At 48.8% G+C, this 21,906-nt stretch overlaps 1 protein-coding gene across 1 annotated transcript; it reads left to right on the top strand.

Annotated features, from left to right (window-relative positions):
• The first annotated feature begins 1,523 nt into the window (after positions 1-1,523).
• Positions 1,524-3,830, top strand: OLIG1 (oligodendrocyte transcription factor 1). Its single transcript, XM_050786001.1, has one exon. It carries the CDS (start codon positions 1,658-1,660, stop codon positions 2,465-2,467), a length of 810 nt encoding a protein of 269 aa, XP_050641958.1. The 5' UTR covers positions 1,524-1,657; the 3' UTR covers positions 2,468-3,830.
• Positions 3,831-21,906: the final 18,076 nt, after the last annotated feature.

Here is a 21,906-nt window from a genome sequence, read left to right as displayed (position 1 = left end):
AGCTACCCTGTTGGGAATGGACAGGCCCTTCAATCGCATCTCTCTTCTCACACCAAAGAGCCCCATGGTGGAGGAGGCTCATTTTCCTTCTGTCATACTCTAGATTAGTGCTCTCCAGTAGAATTTTCTGTGAAGACGGAAATGTTCTGTATCTGTGCTGTTCAGTAGACAGTCACTAGCACCTGTGAGGACTACGCACTTGAAGTAATGCTAGTGCAACTGGAGAACTCAATTTTTAACTTCATTTTATTTTCATTCATTTACATTTAAATAGGCATATTGGATGGTAGAGGTTTAGATGCTAAAATGCCCTCTTCCCCAGGACATTGACAAGTTGTGGTAGCACGCACTGGTGCCGGGGGTAGAAAATGCTCATAGACACCAAGTAATGCTCTTTTATTTGGCAAATAAAATGATTCATTCCCACCCTCAACCGATAGGACTATGTGGGTGTTTTGTTTTGTTTCTAATAAGAGGCCAATTTCCGAGTGACTTTTGCTTAAGCAAATGTCACGTTGCTGATAGACCATCCCTTTTGGGGAGGAGAGAAACCCGACCCAAAGGCTCCTTTGTCCCTAAAGACCTTTCGATCAGAGGGATGGGGAAGGAGGTTGGGAGTGGCAGGGAGGAACCATCCTAACGCTACTTGTCATTTAGTTCAGAAATTTAGCGACCTGAACCTGGCAGGAAATTATGTATTTTAAGGAAAAAAAAAAATGATACACTCATGTTCATAGCAGCATAATTCACAACATCCAAAAGCTCCCCAAATGTCCATCCACGAATGAATGGATGAACAAAATGTGGTATATCCATATACTGGAATATTATTCAGCCTTGAAAAGGAAGAAACTTCTGATGCATGCTACGACATGGATAAACCTCAAAGACAGTATGCTAAGTGAAAGAAGCCAGTTGCTAAAAGACAAGTACTGTATGATTCTACTTATATGAGGGACCTAGAGTAAAACAAATTCATAGAGACACAAAAGAAGGGTGAATTCCAGGAGCTGGGGGAGGGGAAGTGGGGAGTTATTTAATGGGTGGAGTTTCAGGGTTGCAAGTTGAAAAGAGTTCTGGAGATTGGTTGTACAACAATGTGAATTTAATTTAAATCAATTTAATGTGCACACTAACGTATATAACATTACTAAACAGTAGTCTAAAACCAAGATGGTAAATTTTATGTTATGAATAGGTGATCACAGTTTAAAAAAAAGTATGGGGGAGGTCGTTTTTGAGTAGACAGTTGCTGGAGGAAGGCACGTGAGTTGCAGCCTGACCAGTGCGACCAGTCCTCCTTCAACAGCCCCGCTTGCCTGAAAAGGCGCCCTTACTCCACTCAGTGGGCCTGTCCCGCGCCGCTGGCGCAGGCGCTCACAATAACCTCCTAGAGCGTTGCCAGCCGCACCTCCGCGCGGCCCCGGCGCAAGCAGCCAATGAACACGCGGCTGCGCCCGGCCTCGCGCCTCCATTGGCTGCGCCCCGCCGCCCGCTGCCCCGCAGGTTCCCAAGCCGGGTTTAAAGGGGTAGGGCGCGGGCCAGGGCCCCACCATCGGCTCCCCAAGCGCAGGTCCGCTGGGAGGGGCGGCCTGCCGACGGGCCCACCCCGGGGCGTTCCTGAAGGGCGTCCTTGGCCGCCCCCACCGCCTCCCAGATGTACTATGCGGTTTCCCAGGCGCGCGTGAACGCGGCCCCCGGGACCATGCTGCGGCCACAGCGGCCCGGAGACGTGCAGCTCGGGGCCTCCCTCTACGAGCTGGTGGGCTATAGGCAGCCGCCCTCCTCCTCCTCCTCCTCCACCACCTCTTCCACTTCCTCCTCCTCCACGACGGCCCCCCTCCTCCCCAAGGCTGCGCGCGAGAAGCCGGAGGCGCCGGCCGAGCCTCCAGGCCCCGGGCCCGGCTCCGGCGCGCACGCGGGCGTCAGCGCCCTGCCGGACGCCAAGGAGGAGCAGCAGCAGCAGCTGCGGCGCAAGATCAACAGCCGCGAGCGGAAGCGCATGCAGGACCTGAACCTGGCCATGGACGCGCTGCGCGAGGTCATCCTGCCCTACTCAGCGGCGCACTGCCAGGGCGCTCCCGGCCGCAAGCTCTCCAAGATCGCCACGCTGCTGCTCGCCCGCAACTACATCCTACTGCTGGGTAGCTCGCTGCAGGAGCTGCGCCGCGCGCTGGGCGAGGGCGCCGGGCCCGCCGCGCCGCGCCTGCTGCTGGCCGGGCTGCCCCTGCTCGCCGCCGCGCCCGGCTCCGTGCTGCTGGCGCCCGGCGCCGTGGGACCCCCCGACGCGCTGCGCCCCGCCAAGTACCTGTCTCTGGCGCTGGACGAGCCGCCATGCGGCCAGTTCGCGCTCCCCGGCGGCGGCACAGGCGGCCCCGGCCTCTGCACCTGCGCCGTGTGCAAGTTCCCGCACCTGGTCCCGGCCAGCCTGGGCCTGGCCGCCGTGCAGGCGCAGTTCTCCAAGTGAGGGCCAGCCTGGGCCTGGGGCGCGACCTCGGCCCGGCCTCCCTCCGCTCAGCTTCTCCGCGCCCCTGCTCCCTGCGTCAGGGAGAGCGAGGCCGAGCAAGGAGAGCATTTCGAACCTTCCAGTCCAGAGGAAGGGACTGTCGGGCACCCCCTTCCCCGCCCCCACCCCTGGGAAGTTAAAGTGACCGGAGCGGTTGTTCGATGGCGCCTCGGGGCTGTTTGGGGTTCTGGGTCGGTTCCAGCGGCTTTAGGCAGAAAGTGCTCACTCTCACCCAGCACATCTCTCTCCCTGTCCCTGGAGTTGCGCGCTTCGCGGGGCCGATGTAGAATTGAGGGCGCCATGCCGTGGTTGGCGCGGCCTGGGTGCGGCGAGAGGCCATCCCCGAGCGTGACCTCCCCGGAGCGGAGCACTCCGGCTCTCAGTACTAGGGGCTGCGCTCGAGCAGCGGCGGGGGCGGAGGGAGGGTTCTTTTCCTTCTCCTCGGCCAGAGGCCACGGGCGCCCTTGTTCCCGCCGGCCAGGTCCTATCAAAGGAGGCTGCCGGACCTCAAGAGGCAGAAAAAGACCAGTTAGGCGGTGCGGACGGTCTGGGACGTGGCAGACGGACACCCTCGGCGGACAGGTGGTCGGCGTCCGGGTGCGGTGGGTAGGGGCGAGGACAACGCAGGATGCGCTGGGTTGGGACTTGGGTCCGCTTTTGTAGACCAGCTGTTTGGAGAACTGTATTTAACACTCGCGCAACCAGTGTTTTGTCGCAGATAATTTTCGCTCTTGAATCCTGGGGGTTTGTTAGAAGGCAACTTAGAACTCGAGATTCACCTTTTGCCTCCCTTTCCCCAAAAGTAGCGTAACCAACATTTAAGCTTGCTTAAAAACGAAAACCAACCGCCTTGCACGCAGTGTTCCCGATTTACTAAAATAGGTAACCAGGCGTTTCACAGTCGCCGTCCTGTCAAGATCGCTAATTAACGTTCTCATTAAAAGACACGCAGGAGGACCGGGAGCCCTGAACCGCCCGCTGCTCGGCGGATCCCAGCTGCAGTGGCGACGGCGGGAAGGCGCTTTCCGCTGTTCCTTAGCGGGCCGGGCCCTTGACCAGCGCGGCCCGCAAGTCTTCCTCCTCGCCGTCTTGCAGTTGAAGAGCTACATACGTAGTCAGTTTCGATTTGTTACAGACGTTAACAAATTCCTTTACCCGAGGTTATGCTATGACCTTTCCGCAGTTTGCTTTGATTTTTTTCTACGTTTAAGGTTTTGGTTGTTGGTAGCAGCTGAATTTAATTGGCACTTTTATTTTACTTCTAACCTTGTTTCCTGACGCTGTACAGAATCAACAAAATAAAACATTTAAAGTCTGATTTTTTTACATTTTTTGCCTGATTTGTTTGGTAATAAAAAAGTCCTTGTATCCTAGTGGATTTAGAACCTCGGGGTGAAGGTAGGTAGGCAAATGATCGGGGTCCCACGTTTTAAAACGTGACTTCCTGATTTGTAAAATAATCCAATGAACAGGCAACTGTAGTTCAAGTTCAGGCATCCGTGGGAAATGTGAGGATTGTAGGTAAGTGGGTGGGTGGGATAGAGAATGGAATGGAGAAGGGAGAGAGGCAATTCCAGGAATTCATTCTTTGCCAAGCTTCAGGCATAGGTCTCTTTTAACTACAACTTCATCCCCTGAAAAATGGGTTAAGCAATACCTTTATCATAAAATTGTAGCTCAACATCTTTCTGGGATAGCCACCTTTTCTATATCCTTGGACAGAAGCTTAACACCACACAAGTATGAGCTTCCCGCTGCTGCACCCACCTACCCTATCATTTAAATCAGGTTGGAATTGTCTTCACCTGAGAGGACAAGAAAGCTCTTCTGTCTGTTTGGTGCTGCTAAGAAGAACTTGGAAGGCTGACCTGCTCACATTGCAGTATTGAAACACTGTATAGTTATTAATGAAACTCAACCACTGTTTAATGTAGGGGAGTAGTAGAGAAGTAGTGTCCCCTTTTACCTGATGAAAATTAAAGAAAACCCAGAGACTTACTCAATTTCATCCATGTTGGTTTACCTGAGGCATATATACATTTAGAGAAAATGAGCACTCACTTTGGAGGTGGGGGAAGAGGTGGGAGGTGGCTGGACAGACGGCATTGCCTGGCTACCATGCTGTGTCTATTTCCTTATGATGTCAGGAGAGGGCATGGGAGAAGGTGCTCTGTGCACCAACTCATTCCAAAAGAGGATTTCTCATGCTTCCTAGATTGCCACCAGCAAAGTCACCAGCTTTTATAAAAAAAATTCTGTAGATTTGAACTCTGGCCTTCTGTTTATTCAACGCCTGTCCTTGCTTACCTTATATTTTGGCAAGGGGCAGGGGAAAAAAAGTGAAAATCAATGAAATCAAAAGCAATTCAGGTTCTCCTTGAAACAAAAATACTTCTAAGGGGTTAGAAACAAACAATTTCTCCCACAGTCCAACACCAGCACCTAGATGCCACTGTCATTCCAGACATCCTCTCTAAAAGAAGCACAAAGCTACAGGGCAGAAAATGGGTCTGCCTGTCTCTACCTGTAAATGGGAACAAGCAGCCCATGCCTTATAGGAAAGGTGACACTATATGTGTGTGATTTTTTTTTTATTTAATCAAGAAAACCACAGCTTATCATGCTTTTCAGAAAGGTCAAAGGCTACAAATAAATTTAACAAGGATACACGGGGCTGTTTCGGGTACCATCAAAATACTTACCTGCCTGCATGCAGTGTGTTTTTGGCCATTGTGCCAAGCAAGATTAGCAGACTTGCTCTATATAAGGAGTTTACATCCTGAAAAATAGTAGCAGCAAGCATTGAAGAGTCCTGTAGGATGAAAGAGGTAAAAGGTAATTATACACAGTGTCCACAATGCAAAGTCAGACTGCTCAACATCTGTGTATGGCAGGGCAGTGCGTTCTGCACGCACGGAGTTTCAGCTTAGACATGTGTGTTCCAGGGCATGGAACTGCTTTTAGAAATCTTCAGTGCTATGTCACACCAGCAAAGGAGCTAGTTGAATTGCCCGCCTTACTTGATTTTAGCCGGAGTGGGCTTTGTGCAGAAGGAACAAGTGTAAGCTAGTCTTTGAAGGGGTTGGGACAGCTGGGAGGGTCTTAGTAAGGTTCTTGGAGAAAGGCACTCTAACACCTCAGAAGCAAGATGAGAAGGAACCAAACAACGGCTCACTGCCAAAGAAGTTTCCTGCATCCAGCCAACCACCAAAGTGAGGTCCCGGCAATTAGAGTAAACTGAACCTAATGGGAAAATTCACAAGGCTCTGAGAAATTATGTTGTTATATGTATTGGAGTCCAGGTGAGCAATCAGTAAACAGACAGCAGAATAAATACATGATGGGATTTGCCTAGCCCGCAGTGATGGTCTATTTACAGATGTTCTCCTCTAAGGAAAACTGATGACACTAGGCATAAAACTGTAACGTTGTGAAATATACAGCTTAGAGGGTAAGTGGCTCCTTCGAGGAAGAGGCTCCTCTCCAATCATGGAAAATATTTCCACTTACTGAAGCGTGGCTGATGAACAACAGTGCTTCCATGTTGTACTCTGCTTTGAGGTGTTTGGTCTTTCCTGAATGCTTAGGTACTCAGGTGAGGCTGGGAACAAGGGAGCCTCAGCCTGCTAACTAGACCCCCTGCAGCCTCCTGTTGTGTTGAGGAAGCCAGCCAGGAAAAAAGGGGCTTTTCTTTCTGCCATAGAAAGATACCTGATGAACTTGTCAAAAGCAAGGTGATGGTTGAGAAGAGTCATTCAATTGACGCTTTTGCTCGCTGGGTATGCAGTGCATTGACTGGGAAAGTATATTTCCCTTATAAGGTATTTTCCTGCTTCTTCACTGCCTCTTCCGTCTTCTGCACACACAATAAATACTCAATAAGATTACCACATTTACCACATTCACTGAAGTAGGCTCACAAAGCAATGGGGTGAAAAATGCCATGTTTTTCAAAACCATGAATTCACTTTTATCCAGCAGATTTTAGTTGTGGGGAAAGATGTTAGAAATACTGTTTCCAAGTAAGATTCAGTCAGAGTGCAAAACTGGAGTAGCAAGATCTTCCTCGAAACCTACACACAAACTAGTCTCATTATTTATGGAGACATTGGGAAATCATTCTTAAGTAGTTCCCATTCTGTCATTTTTAACTAAGCCCAGCGTAAAAGCTGAAATGCCTGAAAAGAAACCAAGCCACATTCTTTCTGCTCACATAGGATTAGGAGCTCTGCAAACTTTCCCCTTTCCCTCCTGCTGCTGTTGAGAGGCCAGGCTCTGAGCTCAGGACAAGCAGCTGAATATTCTAGGTCCTTAAACTCCACAGGCTGCATGACACTTGTGTGTGTGTGTGTGTGTGTGTGTGTGTGTGTGTGTGGTGGGTGGTGGCGGGGGCAGGAATGCCTTGATTGAAAGCAAAAAGAATGCATTTTATGTCCATGCTCAGCCTTCTGCGGTGACCACAGAGGACAGAGCACACAGGTAGGCCACTACCTGGGACAAAGGCCTCAGACACCAAATCGTATCTGAGTCTCATGGATGCTGGCAGGGAAAGGCACTCGCAAATCATCCATTGTCTCTTCTCCCTACTGAATAAGGCAACGGAGGCCCAGGATGGTCGGGAACCATAGTCACAGCCACAGAGGTGGTCAGAGGCAGCAATGCCAGGGACTAGCGCCTGCTTTGGGGAGCACAGGCTGCTTCCTTGCTCTGTCCTGGTGAGACAGGGAATGGGAACCCCAACAGGAGGTCCCCACCCAGAGCTGAGCATGTTCTTCTGCCCCATGGAAAATCTTGGTGCTCTGGTCTCTTCCAGGCTCTCTGCTCAGTCTGTGGTCTGTCCTTGCTGGTGGCATCCAGGAGAGATAGGCTCAGGACCAATCCCTTGCTGGCTGACCTGGCTATAGTTGAGCCACCTGAACTTTCTCGGCAGCCTCGCCCCCTAACCCCAAGAAAGGCCCAGACTGGTGACAGGGAGTGGCAGAGGCAAGGCCACGGCTGTGAGAGATCCTCTGACGGTTGCAGGTTTGTCATTCGAGTTTCAGAAAGTGAGCAAGCAGGCAGCTGGCAGACAAGGGCAGTGGGGTGCGAGGAGAAAACGGCTTCTGAGGGCACAGCTTCGGAGACTTTCTCCTCCTGGCTGCCTCACAGTGTTTTCACGCGGACACTAGACATTCTGACCCTGCTGGAACCTGGGTCAACGTCGTCAGCATCTTTTTGCTGAGTGTTTTTCATGGACATGAGTGATTCTCCAACAGGACCGTCTGCAGTGGTGGCCTGAAATCGAGGACAGATGCCCCTGACAGGCCCTGTACCTGGAGAACCAACCCAAGGCAGGCCATGGGGCCCAGGAAACAGGCTCCCAGCACTGGGATTCGATAAGGGCTGTTGCGTCCCAGAAGCTTCTAAGTAATGTGGGTTACTCCTTAGAGAATGCCAAAGTCATACGACCAGGAGACTTCAAAATCACAAAAGCAGATGAGAAGACTCATCTGTGAGGTTAAACAGAAAGAAAAAACAAAAGCTAACTCACCTGGGGGCAGGCAGGTGGGAAGGAGAAGCTACTCATTGCAGAAATGGCAGAGCGGTACTACTAGAAATAAAAATAACAATAGTGCTGATAAGAATTCATTGTATTGGCCGGATGCGGTGGCTCATGCCTGTAATCCCAGCACTTTGGGAGGCCGAGGCGGGCGGATCACGAGGTCAGGAGATGGAGACCATCCTGGCTAACACGGTGAAACCCCGTCTCTACTAAAAATACAAAAAAATTAGCCTGGCGTGGTGGCGGCGCCTGTAGTCCCAGCTTCTTGGGAGGCTGAGGCAGGAGAATGGCGGGAACCTGGGAGGCGGAGCTTGCAGTGAGCCGAGATTGTGCCATTGCACTCCAGCCTGGGCCACAGAGCGAGACTCCATCTCAAAAAAAAAAAAAGCAAAGAAAAAAAAAGAATTCATTGTATTATTGGGCACCAAACAGGGCTGTAAGCATTTTACATGTATGCTTTCATTTTGTAGGCACCAGCATTATCCCCATTTTACAGATGAGAAAACAGAAACATGAAGATATAGAGACAGAAGAAGCTGAAGCCAGTTCAGGGAAGTCGTAGCAGCCAGACACAGAAAGAAATGAGGCTCTGTCTAGAAGAAAGACAGCCCCCAAGGGTTGTCCTCTCTATCATTGTTGTAATGTGGAGAGGGGTCATTTTCCTTCCTCCCCTCAGCTCTTGGGGCAAGGCTGGGGCACCCCACCTATACCCCAGTGCCCGCCCCATGTCTGGCTGTGGCTGCTTCTGTTCATTGCGTGTCTAACCAATGCATGATCCAGGCGTCAATGTCTTGCCACTTTCTTGAGCCAAAATACCCTGAAACCATGGGGTCATTCTTTTAGGTCATTTCACTTTTAGCTTTCTTTTTTCAGTTTCACTTTTTCATTTTTGATCTGATTTTTATTTCCAAAATTTCCAGACCTGGTGGAGCCTGATCTAAGAATGTGGGTAGTGAGATGTCAAGGACTGCGGATGGGGCAGAAGGGAGGCTTCACACAGCCTGCACCCTTCAATACATACATGTTCCTTGTCCTGGTCACCACTGAGTGTTACAGGCAAGAAAACCAAAACCCTCAACTCCTCAGACAGTGATCATTAGGTGTCATTCTGTTCAAATCTTAAAAAATAGTTTGAGCAGATGAAGAATCAGTAAAGAAAGCTTGGAGGCGATTTGATAACATTTTATCTACCCAGAGGACCAATTAAAGAGAGTATTTGTATTGTGGTGATGGTGGTGGTGGTGTTTGTGATGGTGGTGGTGGCGGTGGCGGTGGCGGTGGCGGTGGCGGTGGCGGTGGGTGGAGGTGGCGGTGGCGGTGATGGTGGTGGTGGTGGTGGTGGTGGTGATGGTGGTGGTGGTGGTGGAGGTGGTGGTGGTGGTGGTGAAGGTGGTGGTGGTTGTGATGGTGGTGGTGGTGGAGGTGGTGGTGGTGGTGATGGTGGTGGTGGTGGTGGTGGTGGTGGAGGTGGTGGTGGTGGTGATGGTGGTGGTGGTGGTGGTGGTGGTGGTGGTGGTGGTGGTGGTTTTGTTCCATTTGCTTGCTTCTGGTGGCTTCAGTCATATGCTTCCTCTGCAGTCCTGCCAGGGGCAGAAGGTACAGCCTACATATGAGCCTCTATCAGTGCAAGGATGTCCAGTGTAGGAAAAAATAAAATTAAACATCACAGCACTCCATTTAATAGACAACTTCTGAATTCACTTATGACCATGGTCTCTGTGGTTCTAGGGGCTGTGAGGGCATTGGAGATGCCTTATGTATTTTATATTTACAGTAACTCAGATGATTGGCTGTCGGCTTTGAACCATGAACTGCCCTGGCGAGGCTGTGGGGGAAGATGTGCGGGGCTGGCTACTGTAACAGAGCTGGCCGCAGGAGATGGGAGAGATGGATGCCTGACCTTCCCCCTCCCATCCTCTGCTCCCGAGAACTTTGCTGTGTCCAAACACAATCAGGCACCAATCTCCTCTCCCATCCTCCTGTCTTCCCTCCTCCCTCTTCCCTTTTAGGACCTGGCTGTGTGTTGCCGGATTTGGTCGTGCCTCCAGTTGATCACTCCACTCCATGGCAATGTGACCTCAGTAGGCTACTTGAGCTCTGATGCCTCGGTCTCCTCCTCTTTAAGGTCAGGGTAATAACAGGACCCACCTCCCTGGGGGTTAAATGAGGCAGTGGGATAAACCGTTAAGCACAGTGCCTATTGTACCTGCTGATGCTTTTCTTGTTGCCACTGACAGAATTTTTTCCATTGTCTGGAAATTGATTATTTCCATGGTGATGTGTATTGTGACAGCTGCTTTCAAAGGCACTAGTGTGAGGCCGGGCATGGTGGCTCACACCTGTAATCCCAGCAGTCTGGGAGGCTGAGGTGGGAGGATGGCTTCAGCCCAGGAGTTTGAGACCAGCCTGGGCAACATGGCAAAACCCTGTTTCTACAAAAAGTACAAAAAAGTAGTGGTGTGGTGTGGTGTGCCTATAGTTCCAGCCACTGGGGAGGCTAAGTTGGGAGAATCACCTGCGTCCAGGAAGCTGAGGCTGCAGTGAACTGTGATCACACCACTGCATTCTGGCCTGGGCAGCAGGGTAAGACTCTGTCTCAAAAGAAATAAAAAAAAGCACCAGTGTATGCTCAGTCATTCCCATCTTCTCTTGCAATCTATTAAGAGGGCCCATGACAGCATCAGATGGTACCAAGTAAGAATGCATTTGGAATCAGCAAAGCTGCCTTCTAAACTCCTCAGCTCCTTCCAGCTCTAATGGGACCTCCACAGTGTTTTTTGAGGGGCTTCTATGAGGGAACCCCATGCCAGGCCCCATTCTTTCAAGCATGGGGTCAGAGCCCTGCTAGGGCCCCCTGCTGTGGTCTGTTCTGCACCCACACGGAAGCCAAAATGCCTCTCGGAGAGAGCTGGGGGGGGCAGCACCAGGACCTTGCTTGTCCTCAGGCTTGACCAGCAAACAATGGGTTCTTCAGAAGCCACAGCATTTCAGCTGTTTTGGCCCCAGAGGCCACAAGCTGACTGCATGTCATTCTCCACCAGCAGAGCGTCACCTCGGGGTAGCTCCAAACAGTATCAACCGGTTTGTGGCGAGTGGATAAACACCAGGCTGGGTGAATGAAGTCACCGGCTGAGTCATCCTCTGCACATGGGGGCTGAATGGGGCTCAGTCAGGCCCAGGGGAGCCTCTGTGGCAAGGTGCTGGGGGCCGGGCTTTCCCTGCCAGTGAGGCTGGGGTCTGTCCCCAGTAGTCATTCCTTTGGCCAACAAACACTTATTGAGCACCCACCTACTAGGTGTCGGCACGAGTGAGTGATTAATAAGTGAGCCATTATTTCTCAAAATAGATTTCGTGGTCATCTAAATTCATAGCATGTTACCCAAAGCAGGTTTCAGCCTGTGTTTGCTACACAGAAACACTTGTTAAAATAAAAAAGGAAAGAAGGAAGGAAGGAGAGAAAGGAAGGGAAGGGAAGGGAAGGGAAGGGAAGGGAAGGGAAGGGAAGGGAAGGGAAGGGAAGGGAAGGGAAGGGAAGGGAGCAAAGGCAGGGGAACCAAGATTTTATTAATGTTAAGGTTTTAAATAGTAACTATGTTTTGGTTCAGACTCATTAATTAATTTGCCATTTCACACTGGTTGACAGGACAGAGTTAGAAAAACATTCTGATTAAGTTAATTAAGTTTGTCTCCCAAAGTAAATACAATAGTTAGATTAGAACTGCATTTTGCTGCTTGGGTCTTAAGAAGAAAGTGGGCCTTGAGAAGCAAATAGGGCTAGGATTAGGTAAGTGAGGCACTTTCTATGGGCACAAAATTGAAGGAGACCCCAAAAAAACCTCAGCTATCATAATAAATAATATTTTAATACAATTTTTTTTTAAAGGCTGGGCACGGTGGCTCACTCCTGTAATCCCAGCACTTTGGGAGGCCAAGGTGGGTGGATCACCTGAGGTCAGGAGTTCGAGACCAGCCTGGCCAACATGGTGAACCCCGTTTCTATTAAAAATACAAAAATGAACTGGGTGTGGTGGCGGACACCTATAGTTCCAGATACTCGGGAGGCTGAGGCACAAGAATCTCTTGAACCTGGGAGGCGGAGGTATGCAGTGAGCTGAGATGACGCCACTGCACTCCAGCCTGGAGTGAGATTCGGTCTCAATTTAAAAAAAAAAAAACTATATATATATATATAGTAACTATATATGTATAGTTACTATATATATACACACATATATAGTTACTATATATACACACACATATATAGTACAAAACTATATATATACACATATATATAAAATCAAAATTGATGCAAAAATTCACTATTAACAAAATACAAAATGTTTAAATACAGACAGGAGCAGTGCTACCAATTTTTCTCAGATTCCAACAGCAACCCCCCTGCTCCCCTCCCCCTAGTTTCCCACAGCTGCCCCACTGTCCCTGCCCACCCTTGGCCAGATGGGGGAAAAGCTGATGTTAGCTCACAGATATGACAGCCAGGCACGAGGTGAATTCAAATCTCCACAGACATTGTCTCTGCTGGCTGATTCCAGGACAGTGCGACAGGGTGTCACAGGGACGGCGCTGTGCCCTGGTGGAGAGCCCTGGCATCAGGAGGCCTCTGCCTTCAAATCCCTGCCCTACCCTTCCTAGCTTCCTTACCTTGTGCTTTACCTCCTTAAGCCTTGACATCTTCATCTGTAAAACGGGGGTGATAATGTGTTGATCTCATGGGATTCAATGAGGCACACAAGGGCTCATCAGAGCTCCTGGAACCATCCTCGTTGTAGACGTGTCCACGGGCAAGTCTCATCTCCCCCGCTCTGGGTGGGAGCTGCGTTTCCTCTGTTGAGGGAATGATTCCCATTCCGTTCAGCTGTTACTGGGGGGAGCCGTGGGGCAAGCCCTCATGAGGAATGCAGGATCTGTGATACCACATGCGTGAGTTTGTTTTGCTTTCAGCAAACCTCTAGAAATAGTCATAGTAGTAGCTGTAGCAATAATAGTCCTTTGAACTTTTGCTGAGCATTCTCTCAGGGATGCTAGTTAGTGCCAGGCCTGTGCTAAGGGCTTGGGGTCCACAGAGGAGCACAGAGGAGGAAATTGAGCCCAACAAAATAGAGGGCAGGTGGTGAGGCTGGAGTGAGCTGTTGTCCTGCGGTCTGTCCCGTCCAGCAAAGCTTCTGGCCTTAATGTCTGAAGCCCTGCTGGGAGGTGTGTGTGGGGTGGGGGCGAGCACCTCCCTGACTAGGCCCAGGTCTTCAGCCCTGGCTCTGTGCCTCCCAACCCCCACATTCCCCCCTCACCAGGTGGCAGCACATCACCTGGGCTGGGAAGCCTGTTGACTCCTGGGGCCATTGAATCACAGAACACTTGAAAATCAAACATAGTGAGCCGTGGAACTTGGCCCCATGTCACCTGAATTGGAAAAAGTAAAGGGATTTTGCTTTCCAAGCCACAGCTGATGCTCACAACAAACTACTGCCCCTCACACCAAAATCTTAAATCTTGTCTTGGGAGATGGTTCAACAAGACAAGGAACAGAGAGCCAATCTTTAATGCTGCCGTTGTCTGAAAGACTCCAGAATGTGTTCAATGTTACACTCAGATTTTAAAATCAATCCATTCATTTGAAAAATGCTTACCATGGGCCTTGTAAAAAGGCACAATGGGCATGACTGCACGCAGGGATAATCCTAAACAGCCTTGATAACCCTAAACAGCTTCTTCAGCTGGAATAACTCCATCCCCTTCCCCTTAAAACTTGGATGTTTGTTTGCTTTTAAAATTAGGCCAGGCACAGTGGCTCATGCCTGTAATCCCAGCACTTTGGGAGGCCGAGGCGGGTGAATCACTAAGGTCAGGAGTTCAAGACCAGCCTGACCAACATAGTGAAACCCCGTCTCTACTAAAAATACAAAAATTAGCCAGGCGTGGTGGTGCACACCTGTGATCCCAGCTCCTTGGGAGGCTGAGGCAGAAGAATCGCTTGAATCCAGGAGGCGGAGGTTGCAGTGAGCGGAGATTGCACAGCTGTACTCTAGCCTGGGTGACAAAGCCAATCGCTGTCTGGGGAAAAAAAAAATTAAATTAAATTAAACACATACACACCACGGAGAATTTTAAAAAGAGCCCCCATGCGAGAATTTGTTAATCATGCTTGACCATTGTGGATCAAATGACATTCCATGATTCACAACTGAAACAGTGTTAAAGGCTTTAAAACAAGATTCACAGACATTGGGTGGCAGTCCACACATTACACACGGCATTCATAGTCAGTGATACCAGCATGACCGTTTCACCATTTCTACCTTGAAACTGTTGTGGAGGGAAAGAAAGGGAGAGTTTGCAGCTACTCTCAATAGTAATTTTTGAAATAGAGATCTTCATTTTTTTTTTTTTTTTTTTGAGATGGAGTCTTGCTCTGTCGCCAGGCTGGAGTGCAGTGGCACAATCATAGTTCCTTGCAGCCTTGACCACCTGGGTTCAAGTGATCCTCCCACTTCAGCCTCCTGAGTAGCTGGGACTACAGGCCTGAGCCACCACACCTGGCCTACCCTGTGATTTATTGAAATATCTCCCTATAAATGAACATTTCATCCCCCCTCAACATTTTTATATAAATCATACAGTAATGAACATCCTTGCACATACCTAGATACGTTCTAAATCAGTTTCTCCTTGGATTAACTTCTAGGGTAGAATCAGCAAATGCACGTTGTCAAGTAGGTCACGCCAGCAAGGCAGAATCAATCTACACTCCCACCTGGAGAGCCCGAGAACGTGTGTCCCAGTGGCCTCAGCAGCACTGGTTGTTTTTCTTTTTCTTTTTCTTTTTTTTTTTTTTTTTTTTTTTTGAGATGGGTCTTGCTCTGTTGCCCAGGCTGGAATGCAATGGCACAATCTCGGCTCACTGTAACCCTCCACTTCTGGGTTCAAGTGATTCTCCTGTCTCAGCCTCCCAAGTAACTGGGATTACAGGCACCTGCCATCATGCCCAGCTAATTTTTGTATTTTTAGTAGCGATGGGGTTTTGCAATGTTAGCCAGGCTGGTCTTGAACTCCTGACCTCAGGTGATCTGCCCCCCTCAGCCTCCCAAAGTGCTGGGATTACAGGCATGAGCCACTGTGCCCAGCCGGTGTTTTTCTTTTAAATTATGTTTTTGTGTCTGTTTATTATTTTATATCTTTCTATGATTATAGAACCTATGCAAGATCATTGTAGAGTTTCAAACATTATCAATGTATATAAAGTAAAATTCCCTCCCTGAGTCCTCCTATCATAGTTCCACACCTGCATATAACCTGATCGTATTTCTTCCAAATTTTCCTTTCAATGCCCGCACTAAAAAAAAATTTTGTTTTCCTACAAAAATAGTTTATTATTCAGATTGGCGACTTGCCTTTTTCTTTGTCTACTTCCATATATGCTGTGGTTTTCTTTCCACATCATTTATACGTAGGTCCCATTTTGTGACGGCTGCCACCTGTTCCACAGAATGGACATAACCTGTCCCTCATAGAGGGCCATTTTCCTTATTTTCAGTATTGGCAATAATATACTTGCTCACGTAGTTTGGCTTATGCATTGGACTTTCCTATGATCATTCTAGAAAAACACTTGTGCTGAAGAGTTTGCATGTTTGAAATGTCCATAGCTGTTCTCAAATTGCCCTCCAAAATGAACATTCCTGCCAACAATAATGAAAGCACCTGTTTCCATGAGGGTCTTTAAACAGGGACTAGCTGTTCACTTGGCAGGCACATATGGTAGACATGTTTTCTGTTGATGTTTACCAGTTTAGGATAAAGGATATTGCAAAGGATCCAGGTGAAGGAGGACAGTGGCATGGCATGGAGGAGGGCCCCAGAGCTCCTACATTGTCTCCAGGTGCCCCTCCCTCTGGCATCTCCATGTGTTCACCCTGTAGATATGTTTTCTGGAAAGTGGGAAGAACCAACCTAGTAGTTCTGCGAAGATCCTTTAGACATCTTCACTCACCTGAGGTTACAGTGCCCTGTCCTCTCTCCCTCTTCCACCTCATCCCACACACGTATACATTTGCAAGGTTATGCTTGACACCATCAACAATATTTATGATTTGTTCATAAGATAGGATCCTCATTAAATGACCGACCCTCTACCCAGATCAGCCAATTGCAGACGGGCAGATGCATAACTCACTTTCATTCAGTTTGAGAATTTCTAATTCTCCACTTCTGTAAGAGAGGAACACAGTCGGTTCTTCATAACCCACCACTGGGAGATGGTTGGAAGACCATCATACAGCATTATTGAAATACATTAGGCCTATATTGTCCCATATGGCAACTACTAGGAACATGGAGCCCCTGAGCACTGGGAATGTGTCCATCCAAACTGGGATGTGCCACAGGTGTGAAATACGTGCTAGAAATACATACTTTTTCATAGAGGAAAAAAATGTAAACTATCTCATTAATAATTTTTATATTGATTACAAGCTGAAATGGTAACCTTTTAGACATACTGGTTAAATGAAATACACTATTAAAATTAATGTTACATTTCTCTCCATTGTTTATTATAGCTATTGGAACATTTAAAATTACGTATGTGGCTTGGATTCTGTTTCTACTGGACGGCATTGCTCTACATTGTTTGTGCAGCTGCAGATATGCGTCCAAGCTTTGTGTGTGTGTGCATGTTTCTGCTGTATCTCTCTTTCTCTCTCTTCTTTTCTTCAACTCAGTTCAACAATCTAATTTGCAGAGATGACTATTTCAAAGATGACACCTGTCACTTTGACTGTCTGGTATACGAACTAATGGTGTGCTGGCAAAATGGCTCTCTGAAGGAACAGCAAAGCCCCAGTTTGTCCTTTTTGCCCATTTCTTTGGTGTAAATACTCCCATCATGGCCAAATCCAGGCTGCCAGTGTGACGTCCCTGTACCTGGAGCTGGGAAGAGACGAGCGTTCTGGTGAGTGGGTCCTGCCAGCTCCAGCACACAGCAGGTTATGAGGACTGTTCTTATGAATCCCCAGCCACACAAAAGGCAGGGCTCCCACGGCCCCTCTGGAAGCCAAAGGTGGCATCTATTTCCTCCCCCCAGCCCTGGGCACCTAGAGCTTGGGCCCACGGGCTAAGGGAGGCCAATCAAATGCTCCTGCCGAGGATGTTGGATCTCAGGGCGTTGATGTATAGGCAGGGGGATTATTTGGGAACATCTGTGGTGGCCGCAGCAGACTCAAGCTTTCAGAAGAATGGAAACGAACACCTGTGGGGGGTGGTGGAGCCCACCTGGGCTAGAGTCCAGTGGTGGAATCCAGCTGTGATAGCGGCTACTGTCCAGTGGCAATGGGGAGAGTGGTGGCATCCTAAGTAGACTACTCCTGCAGCAGGATCTCGCTTGTCCTGGTTGCCCCTGAACCAGGGTTCCTCAGCCTCCTCCTTGAGTTGATGAGCTGGCCACTCTCCCTCCATTGATTCCTTTTCTGCTAGGTCACCTAGAGTCAGAACCTTGCACCTAGGCATTTACCTGTAACAATCAGGTGGATGTGATGTAACAGGCGATGTGGCTGAAATGCAGTGCAGAGAAGGGACCGGCTACCGCCAGGTGAGAGGGCTCATCAGAATCACCACCTTTAAAAACAGCACGTCCAGAATTGAAAACAGGGACTCAGATATTTCTACATCCAAGTTCATGGCAGCATTATTCACAATAGCCAAAAAGCAGAATCAACCTAAGTGTCCATTGACATATACACAGATGCACAAAATGTGGTGCATCCATACAATGGAATATTATTCAGCCTTAAAAAGGAAGGAAGGGCTGGGTGCAGGGGCTCATGCCTGTAATCCCAGCACTTTGGGAGGCTGAGGCGGGCGGATCACGAGGTCAGAAGATTGAGACCAGCCTGGCTAACATGGTGAAAGCCCATCTCTACTAAAAATACAAAAGTTAGTCGCGCGTGGTGGTGGGCACATGTAGTCCCAGCTACTCAGGAGGCTGAGGCAGGAGAACTGCTTGAACCCAGGAGGCAGAGGTTGCAGTGAGATGAGATCGTGCCACTGCACTCCAGCCTGGAAGACAGAGCGAGACTCCATCTCAAAAAAAAAAAAAAAGGAAGGAAATGTTGACACATGCTACAACATAGATAAACCTTGAGGACATCATGCTAAGTGACATAAGCCAGTCACAGAAAGACAGATACTGCATGATTCTGTTTACGTGACATTCTTAGCGTAGAACAAATTCATAGAGAGGGAACATAGAATGGTGGTTTCCAGGAGCTGGGGGAGGGAATGAGGAGCTGTTTAATGGGGACAGAGTTCTGGTTTTGCAAGATGAGAGGAGCTCTGCAGATGGATGGTGGTAATGGCTGCACAGCAATGTACATCTTCTTAAGGCCATTGAACTGTATGCTTAAACACAGTAAGCTTTATTTATGAATATTTTACCACAGCAAAATATAATTTCAGTCTGAGCACAGTAGCTCGCACCTGTAATGTAATCCCAGCACTTTGGGAAGCCCAGGAGGATCACTAGAGCCCAGAAGTTCAAGACCAACCTGGGCAATACAGCAATACCTCATTTCTACACACACACACACACACACACACAAAATTAGCTGGGCATGGTGGCACACACATGTAGCCCCAGCTAATGGGGAGGATCCCTCCAGCCCAGGAGTTTGAGGCTGCAGTGAGCTTTGATCACATCACTGCACTCCAGCCTGGGTGACAGAGCAAGATGCTGCCTCGTAATCATAATAATATAAAATAATAATTTTATAAAAACAGGTACTCGTGTAGTTTCCACTCCTGAAGAACTCTGGGCTGGGGTTGAGGCTGGGTGGGTATGCAGTTTCTAAAACTCCACAGGCGAGCACAGCCGGCTGTGTGTGGCTGCGCAGGGATGGAACGACTTGACTCGAGAGGGTCCAGTGTCAGTGGCTGTGCTGCCTGAGTCTCCAGTTTCTGCACTAGCTTCTAAACCAAAGGCAGGCTTAAATGCCTGTGAGTGAAAGCAGCTGCAGGTGTATGTTGAACTAATTCAGCTAAGTTGAACTCTATCAACTACATTAATTAGTCATCAACATTTGCAAATTGGAAGATTTTACATGAAAAATGCAGATCTTGAATTTCTCTAGAAAAATTAGAAGACACGGTCACATGGCCCAGCTTCCATATGGCCCAGTAAGTTAGAGATGAGGGAGGATAAAACCTCCCCCTTGGGCCACGGTCTCCTCTATTCCCTTCTGCACTACCCCAGCCCAACCTCAGCTGCTCCTGGAGATTCTAGGTTTATGATCCACACATGAAATGAGCAAGCTGACCTGTGCCGAGAGCTCCAGTCCCTTTAAACTCTGCTTCTGTCTTCAAGTAGCTTACAAAATCGTGCCCAGATTGAAGGATAAACAAATAGTATGAGTTCCAAAAGCCAAAATAATACAGACGGATACCAAAAGCTCAATCCTCACTCTAATTTTCTCACTGATTTCTGGGGCAACGCTGTTTTGCTAAACTGTAAACATGGGCTCTCGCTCCAACATTTAAATTCTTCTTGATTTTTTATTCTTTGTTGATTTAACAGGAGTCAGCATTGAAACAAATTCATAAAGTCAGTCTTGGATCTCATTTACTGAGGTTTCCATTTCAAAGAAACCTGGAACACTCAGATTTCTCTTGACTGGCAGAAGGTGAGGGAGGTTTGCGGGGGTTGCTGGGAGAGTGGATATAAAACTCATGGGCCCTTTTTTTTTTGAAAAGCAAAATATGGGACTCCCTCAAGCCCCTGCCCAATGATCTCAACCCCATCGATAAGGGTGATCATCGAAGCTCCTTCCTGATTTGGGAGCCTGTATTCAGGGAATGACCCTGGGAATATTCACAACGGGTTCAGCCAGGAATAGCTGGAATACTTCCCGGGGGGCGGGGGAGCCGTGATGCCAAGTCTCAGACGCTCTTTGACGATGCTATTTTTTCCTCTCAAATTACATCATTTCTAATCATCCCCCATGGGCTTCTAGGTTTAAAAAGAAGGAGAAAAAAGTAGGGAATCTGGAGGCCATGAGGATATTAGTATCCGTTTTCTAATTTTAAAATGAGAGTCCAATGCTGCCTTCCTGTGTGACCTGGAGACGTACAGGGACCACAGACACAAGGCCTGAAAAGTCAATCGCTTCAGTTTGGAGGGGCAGCTCCGGTAGAAAAGGCACCTCCGCTTCAAAACCCAACGGGCCTCAAACTTCCTGAAGTCGGCACAGTGCTCACAGTTGGCCTGTGGGCCTGCACAGGAATCCCATGAACACACACGTGTTTGTCCCAAAGACTGATCACCTCCTCGGGCCAGCTGTGGCGGGAGCTTTTGCAGTGGCTCTCCGCAGGGCCATGGCAGGGCCATAGTGAGAAGCGGACTGCCGGGAGACTTTCTGATTCCATCTTGAGCTATCACACGGGGTTCCAGCCACACGACCCCTGTGAGACCACCCCAGGCTCCCTGTGGGCCCAGGGACAGTTTCCTTTAGGGAAGCAGATATTATTTATATCATCAAAGCAGACTAGATTATGCAATGGCATTTCAATGGCTTAAACAGACTCATGATAGCACAAGGCTATCTGTTAAAAATAATCCTCCAGTTTGGTAGAAGTGAAGGGTTTCATCCCTGTGCCTTGTTAGACTGTTTGGTTGAAATATGTGACTAATGCATACATCCAGCTGGCTTCTCCATCTTCCACGAGGAGCTGGGGAGCCTCTCAAAAAAGTAGACATGTGACCTGTATTAGATCTCAAGTGATCCACCCACCTCAGCCTCCCAAAGTACTGGGATTACAGGCGTGAGCCACCACACCCAGCCTGCTGAGCGCTTTTGATTAACATTTATCAGTCTGATGAGTCAAATTCCTGTAGGACAGAATACCAAAAACACAGAAATTCCCAATCCCAACCCGTGGCTAGTCACCCAGGACCACCCTCCTCCTCAACTTGCCCCCAAGCTTGCTCTACTCCCCTCTTCTTCCCTCAGGCACCGCATTTGCCAACGCAGCACTTGCCACTCTCCCGCCTTCACAGCTGCTCACCCTGCCGCTCGCTCCACCATCCAGTCAGCCTCCATGTGCCCCCTTTGTCCCTCCCAAAGAGTGCTATAAACTCTTCAGACTTGGCGTCAGTGCCAGCCCCACGCCTCTCTGACCACTCAGGCAGAGGCAACCTCCCTCTGCCTTGCATGTCCTCCAGGACAGGAATGAGATCTCACTTCACCTTGCTCTCTCCAGGGTCCATGAAAATAGAGCAGACCCTGGAGAAACACGGGGAGTAGAGAGGGAGAGAGCAGGGGAAGGAAGATAAGGCAGGACAGAGGATGCAGTGAGAAAGAGAGGAAGGCAGGTTATCAGAGTCGGGCAGCAGAATGCGATCTTAATCTAACTGCTCCAATTGTGTGTTCAAATAGAAAACAAGACCATTCCAGAAAATAAACTCTTTCCCAGATCTCTGAAGAATTTATATAATGGAACTGAAATGTTGAGAACACAATGCCGATAGCTCCTCTGGCTACCAATCTTATTCTGTGAAATAAATACATAATGTGAGGGCTTTGCTTAGGAATACCCAGGGTTACAAAATGCAAAATAAACGGGCGTTTCAAACACAGGAAAGGCCAGTTCCACAGGCCACATGGGTGCCCAAGGAAGCTCTAGTCTTCTTATTTTATGAACGTATAGTCCATCTTTCTATTTCCTGGCATCTGTTTGATTTTTTTTTTTTTTTTTTTTTTTTGAGACGGAGTCTCGCTCTGTCGCCCAGGCTGGAGTGCAGTGCCCAGATCTCAGCTCGCTGCAAGCTCCGCCTCCCAGGTTCCCGCCATTCTCC

Source organism: Macaca thibetana, chromosome 3, assembly GCF_024542745.1.
Source record: "Macaca thibetana thibetana isolate TM-01 chromosome 3, ASM2454274v1, whole genome shotgun sequence".
Lineage (NCBI taxonomy): Eukaryota > Metazoa > Chordata > Mammalia > Primates > Cercopithecidae > Macaca > Macaca thibetana.
This window is presented reverse-complemented; position numbering and strand designations above follow the sequence as displayed.